The 7,154-nt window shown below is 36.8% G+C and overlaps 1 protein-coding gene across 4 annotated transcripts in view; it reads right to left on the reverse strand.

Moving 5' to 3' along the window:
* Positions 1–574: 574 nt before the first annotated feature.
* The window catches only part of LUC7L3 (LUC7 like 3 pre-mRNA splicing factor), a 24,540-nt gene continuing 17,960 nt past the window's right edge, over positions 575–7,154 (reverse strand). For 2 of the 4 annotated variants that reach the window (XM_045299600.1, XM_045299601.1), the window contains 3 exons: positions 6,523–6,806; positions 5,897–6,057; positions 575–2,762 (listed from right to left, as the gene is read on the reverse strand). In XM_045299600.1, the coding sequence (XP_045155535.1) occupies positions 2,602–2,762; positions 5,897–6,057; positions 6,523–6,806 (606 nt within the window). In that variant the 3' untranslated portion in view covers positions 575–2,601. The remainder of the gene's footprint in view (positions 2,763–5,896; positions 6,058–6,522; positions 6,807–7,154) is intronic. The other 2 variants (XR_006680946.1, XM_004707051.3) reach the window with 2 other exon arrangements.

The raw sequence follows: 7,154 nt of genomic DNA on the forward strand, positions 1-7,154 counted from the left end.
TATAAATGGATGCTAATATCTGAAAATTATAAACCACTGGAATTTCATATTTTTGTACAGTTGATGTTGGTGGCTATAAATAGAAACATGCTGCCAATTTTCCTATGTGACATAAAATGGTCAGCTGCTAAGAATCAGGTGGTTTTAATCTGTGTTACATTAAACTACACACCCCATACAAAGAAATAAACACATCTCTAAACTGACAAAAGATTAGAAGCTGTATCTTGATACAGAATGTAAAACAACGGCCCAAAACTAAGAGTTCTTGGATGCTCTTCTACACCATTAATGCATAGCTACAGAATGATAGTGTTTGTCAGCATATATTGGATTTTGTACTATTAAAGAAAACTCTCAGGGATGTGAAAATATATTCTAGCTCATGGTATGTTTTCATCATTAAAAGTAAAATTAAAATATATTCATAACCACCCAGAATTGAAGCACCATTATTTAAAACATTTAATTGGAAATTCCGTAAAGATTAGTCTTAAACAGAACAAATCGGATAAAATTGTACACCAACACCTCTAGTAATAGTGTACCTGTTATATTTAAAACAAGGGACTACTTCAGAGTCAATAACTTTATTAGAAAAAGATTAATACTAAATCTTTCCAATGACAGAGACAATCAAGTTTGTAACAGAAAAGTCAGAGATACTTTATTTTCACGTCTAAATCCAAAAGCTAGGTATAGCAGTTGTAAAAATGGAATCTCACTTAGTCTGATTCACACAAATACTAACGTTTAATCCTGTTTTCAAAGTCCAAGAATGAAAACTTTTTAATTAAACACTGAGCAAGCCACATGTTTTGGGTAATATTTCTTAAAAAGTCTTAAAGAAAAAAATATGATACAGGACCTAAGTTTTCAGTGGCATATATTCTATTAACACATGTTCTGAAATCTGGTAGGTCACATCAGTCCTGAATTAATTTTTAATAATTAAAAAAAAAACCCTAACTGAGCTTTATACTTTTTCTATGCCACTATAGCTTTCTTTCACCTCATTTTAATGTCGATCTTCACACTCTGCCGTTTTCAGTATTCTTCCAAAAATCTTCGAATGGTAGTCCTACAATGCAAAATTTTGGGGAAAATGATAATTAGACAACATGTTAAAAAGCTAATTTTTATGACTAATTATTGGCCAATCACTAACTGCTAATTAAAATTACCATACGAATGTGGGATGTTTGTATTCTTTTCAATGATCAAGGCATCAGTGTGATCCTGAAAGTCACGTGCCTGCCCATGTACCTGCCTGTGCGTCAACATGGCACACAGATTTAGCACTAATGCTTCCCTAGAAGAGCAATGCCAATGACTAGATGACTAATTGGTACTTCCTTTCATTAGAATCATGTGATCCCACTAGCCCAAAGAATGAGATTTATAGGTTTTAAGAACACTTATTAACACCTGGCTTTTAATAGTTCTTAAAAACCCCAAATTCATTCTAGAGAGTCAGTCAGTTCTTTGTCTTTCACATTGCAGGTGTCTATCCTTGCTACTCACACATCAGCCAGTGCCTGTCACTATGGATCTGTGGCTGATTGCAAATTCTCCTACACAGTAGGAAACATTAAACACATACCTCTGAAAGACTTGAGAATTGCAATGAATGTAACAAGGCGAATAAAATGAAGTGTTTATTGTATTTAAAATTTGATAAAGAAATCTAATCCTGGCACCACTGCATCCGTACATACAGTCAAAAAAAAATTCCATTCTGTTAACACTTGACTTATAGTTTTCACACAATACACAAAAAAAACCCCTCTGCGCTTCTTGTAAAGAACAAAAAAGATACACAACATTAAGCGTAAAGATCACAGGCAACAGCATTCAAACATGGATGTGGGTAGAGAAAGGAGTACCTGGCATGAGTACCTGCTTAGTTTGACTGAATCCTTGATTTTTAATTTGGCTTTTCATGGGCCGCTCACAACACCAACGCTGTGTGAGGTATGGTAGTCAGCTGCAATAATTCATAAACCCTACACTTCCATCAATCCAATGCTACTGGCTCTCGAGTTACAGAACAAACTGCATTAGAATGCAAGGCAATAAAGCAAAAAACTAGAAACATCCTTGACAAAGAAATACTAGCAGTTTAATTAAAGCAAAGTAGTCCAACATGTGCCTCAGAAATATTTAAGTTTTTAAAGCATGTCTCTGCCAATGTACCAACACAAGATGGACTCAATAGCAAAAAGAAAAAAAAACAGTTCAACCTTTTCATTTAAAAAAAAAAGAAAAAGAAAGAAATGACAGCAAAATCCCTAAAAAAAGGATAATTAACTTTTCAACGGTGACTATATGTTACAAATGTGGGTGGGTCATTCCCAAAGAGGCACACTAACGGGGCACGAGTCTGCTACAAAAGAGCGGAGACAAAACAATGTACCTCCAAATGTTTTGCAGGGCTACACTGTCTTTCCTTCAGAAGAGGCTCTGTGTGTCGTCTCGCTCGCTGAGCTCCGTCTTCGTCTGTGCATACTTACGCTGCACTGTCAAGCAGTAACTAAAGCTACTCAGAGGGAGAGACAATGCACGTACCTCCGTCTGATCTGAGGTCTTATCAGATCAGTTTTAATTGGACTGAGTGTCACCTTCAGATTTAATGTCTTCACTGGTCCCATTGACCTCATTCGTAGTGTCACTTTCCTTCAAGTCTGTGTTGCCGTCTTCACTCTGTTTTTCTCGACTACTGGACTTCACACTACTCTTTTTATCATCAGTTCCCCTCTTTTCTGCCATAAAAGAACACATTGACCATGAATTTTAAAACAAAATACAATAAAGACACAACTTTGAAAAGTGAAGCAATCAAAATAACAATTCTCACACACTGCAGGTATAACACAATTTGGTGAATTTGTCAAAAGGTTTCAAATTTAAAACTTATTGAGCAGGGAGAGGGAAAGGAGAGGAATTAAAAGAAATCAAAAGGTAAAACAGTGGGAAATTTCATTCAAACTGTTGAAAACCTTACATGTAGACAACTCCAAATCATTCAGTCTTTCATTAAATTTCACTTTGAGTAAAAGTTATGAAAAAACAAATAGGGGCAAGGAAGAGTACACAAAAAATGGTGTTGATATGAGGTGTATTAATACTTAAGCTAGAAGGATAAAAGTAGTAATCTCAAAAAGTGAAAAGAGTTGGCATGTTTTCCCAATTATAGTTTTTTTAACTGCAAGAGATTTCTTTATATACATATTTCAGTACTCAAGAAGAACAAGCTTTAATTGAGAAAATGGACCTAAATCCCAATCCAAGCAACCTAAATAAACCTACCATCTGAAAGTTGTTTTCCCAGACAAATTAAAATTCAACTCAGCTGCTGAAAAAAGTAAGATTCACCTTTTTTCACTACAAGGAGGACACCTCCGGCCAGAGGCAAGAATGGCAGAGCAACTACAATCTAGCCTCTTCAATTCTAAGCACTGTCCTAACCAAAGATTTCTATTGAAAATGTTACAGCAGTAACTTTCCCTGTCAGACTAAAAACATCTGAAGAGACACTGTTTTGAGGGCAGTGCCGTTTACACAGATCCTGGACAAACACCAGGGGGAAGAATGGGAGTGAAAACAAAGCACGGCTTAGGAGGGTCAGTGATAAAAATTAAGAAGCACAACTCAATGTGCAAGCAGATACACGCAGACAGAACTTGCTTCCTATCTGCCTGTCCCCTGCGGGACCTGGGCCAGTGCCGTGTGCTCTAACGGACTGTGGGAAAGTCCTCCCTTTACGCCTATGGGCTTCTCCGGTGCACAGGTAGCTTCGATGAGGAAGGGTCATCTTGTTGCCCCATAGAGGGCAAGCAATAAGTTCAATAATCTTTATCTTCTGCCCTATGTATATATGGTAGGTTTTACCAGTCCTAAGGACATCCACAATTATGTGGCGGATTTGGGGGTATGTACAAAAAAACCCAAAACTCTCTTGTCAACAAGTACAAGGTAGAAAAAAAAATGTTCTAGAATTGAATGTGGTGATAATTGTAAAACTCATCTTGATAAGACTGAATTGTATGACATGGGGAAGTGCTAATAAAACTGTTAAATTAAAAAAAAACTCTTGGGAAGGGGAGCAGTCAACATTGGCTTGTGCTGAGAGTTCTGTAAAGGAACCCACTCTTCATATGAGGATTAGATAAATTGCTTTCATCACAACACCTGGCACATAGAACTTGTTCTTCCTCATTTGCCATTTTCAAATACCTGCTACTCCTAGTACCTGGCCCCAAATGCCCAGGCCTGCCTTTATTTATATACTTAGGACTATCTGAATGGCTTTGTGTCATTTTCCAAAGCCAATAAGTTAGGTCACATCTAAAAGGGATCCCAAAGTTAAAGACTAAACCTACAATGGTATGCCCAATATTCCGAGATAAGCCTGACGAAGAGCTTTCTGTGTCAATCTTCTCAAAATTTCATCAGGAAACCCCCCAACTGTCCATGTGCACATTCTAAACACTACTCAGTTTATGTTCCTTTAAAAGGTGTTTCATAAGCTCTGTTACGTCACTACTACGATTAGGGTTCCATGTATGTAAATTCAAGACACTTTGTTTTATCTAGAAATTACACAGATCTGCTTGCTTTCGAGCCAGACTCAGTGCCAATTACTTCTTACCGTGGATTGCAGATCATTATACAGGCTACTTACCATTTTCCATAAACCCAACCATTTTAAGTAACGCAAGTGACGATATAAAAACAGCAATCAAAATGACAAGATCATGGGATTGGAAACTTTCTGGAAAGTTTTTAAAATTTGATCTGACATTCATATCTGGCTCCTAGAAGCTGAACTTGCAACTCAACAACATACTATACAAAAAGGTCTTCCACAAAATTAAAAAAATTAGGAGAAACTTTCTGAAACTAATATAAAACCAGTCAACCTTTTATAGCAGTTTCTAAATTTGCATTTTAAAATATTAAAGTTTTAAAAGAGACATCCATGTTTCTAATTGCTCCATTTTACAAAAGCAAGGGTTACACATATAAGTATTTTTTAAACACATATAAGTATTTTTAAAAGCGAGGGAACAATTATTTAGGGAATAAAAGAAAAACCAAACTTATATATCCACTATGTATGCGGGCAGACCACCTCAGTCTAGGAAAAACCTGAGGCATGAAGATAGTTCTACCAACGATGCCAAGCACCACATCCAAGTTTCAAATGGAAAGCACAGTCAAGTATGATGTTACTGATCACACACAGCAGATAAGTAGAACAAACTGGTGATGCATAGCCAAGAGAATCAGAAATAGGCCCATTCTTATTCCTATAGAAGCCATGCAACAAAGAGCCCATCAATATTTTTTTAAAAAGCAAACAGAATATGAATAAATGAAAATGCAGAAATGAGAAACTGTTAAAAAAGAATGATCTTTTCTTAATTGGCCAATTAAATTAAAAATGAGAATACGTGCTAAAGACAAAATGAAAAAAGTTCATTAATAGTACTAAGAACTCAGTAAACCAAATGCTAGGAAGCCACAGCAACTGAGGGACAGAGCAGTAATTCAGGTGGAAACATGGCTACTACAGGAAACTCAAAAGCTAGTTATGAAATAAACGGATTGCTGCACTACAGGATCAATGATCATAATGTACAAGGCACACAGTGAAACAGATTTAAAAGAAAAAATATCCCACAGGAATTGGGAGAGCATTAGAACTGATTGTGATGATGTAATGTAACCCTTTTAAAGGGCAACTTAACTATATGTTTTATATTAAAAAAAAAAAACTACTTAAAAGAAGCTTTGCCCATGTCCCGAAAAAAAAAAAAACACAACAACTAAGTGGGAGACAAGAATATGATAACACAATATCTTACTGAATTAAATTCACATGTAAACTAACCTTTTTCCTTGGATTTCCTATCTTGTTCTCTGTCCCGACTTTTGCTTCTGTGCTTGTAAGACTTTCGGTCCCGGCTTTTTGACCTTCTTCTATCCCGACTACGAGATCTGTGTTTTCTTTCTGATCTATCGTGGCTTCTGCTTCTTCGTCGATCTCGACTTCTAATTTAAAACACAAATAAAAGCAATTTCAGCTAATTATTACAATGAAAAAAAAAATGCACTGAAGAACTACCTACCATTGAATAATAAGATTAAATAAAACTTATCCTCAAGCAGCAAATACTATTAAAACATTTATATTTGTGACTCTTCAGAATTTAGACTTCCAAATCTACTCAGACCGGTCAAAGAGCAAATTAGTTGTCCTGAAGACAGAATCTTATTTCTCATGAAATCCATGCCAATGTGCTTAACTCCATTTAGAGCTTCTCTCCCAAGGAGTGGGAGAAAGATGGGGCTTTCTACTTCGGTGAGTTCGTCTCAGGGCTGTTTCCCTGTCCAATAGGATTGTCTTGAGTCAGAATTGACTCATTGGCAGAATTAGGTTTCATTCCAAGGAGTTATACTAATAATCACGACCACTCACTGGACACTCACCAGGTGCCACCTTAAGGGGTTATATACCTGCTTCTCCTTCTTTCGCGACTTCGCGACCGCTTGTGGTCCCGAGATCTGCTGCATCTTCGGTCAGAAGTTCGGCTGGAGTGTCTGCTTCGTGAGCGACTTCTCTTTCTTCTTTCTCTGTCACGAGCCCTTTCTTTTTCTCTTTCTTCCTCCTCTCTTCGTCTTTTCCTTTCTCTTTCTTCCCTTTCTCTCTCCCGCTCCTTCTCTCTTTCTTCTCGCTCTTGCTTCTCCTTTTTTAAACGTTCATCCCGATCAGGCTCTTCAGTTCTTTTTCTTAACTTTTCCTGAGGAAATGGGGTTGATTTTATACAATTATAATTTTAAAGGCACTGTCAAACAAAAGTCCTCTAATGTGAGGCTATTTGTACTAAATTTATAAAATTTATCTAGCACCTGGTGGTGTAGTAATTACGTGGGGCTGCTAACCACAAAGTCAGCAGTTCAAAACCACCAGTCATTCTGCAAGTGAAAGACAAGGCTTTCTATTCCAATAAAGAGTTACAGGTTCCAAAACACTCAGTTTTACATTCCACGATACACAGGTGTGCTATTTGGGTGAAGGGAAAAATAATACTCAACAAGAGATGGTGGAGAGGGAAGGAAAAAGGCAAAACAATGGGAGGTTTGATGAA

The sequence above is a fragment of the Echinops telfairi genome, unplaced genomic scaffold (assembly GCF_000313985.2).
Source record: "Echinops telfairi isolate 266 unplaced genomic scaffold, ASM31398v2 ScPeMD7_7458;HRSCAF=8496, whole genome shotgun sequence".
NCBI classification, from domain to species: Eukaryota; Metazoa; Chordata; class Mammalia; order Afrosoricida; family Tenrecidae; genus Echinops; species Echinops telfairi.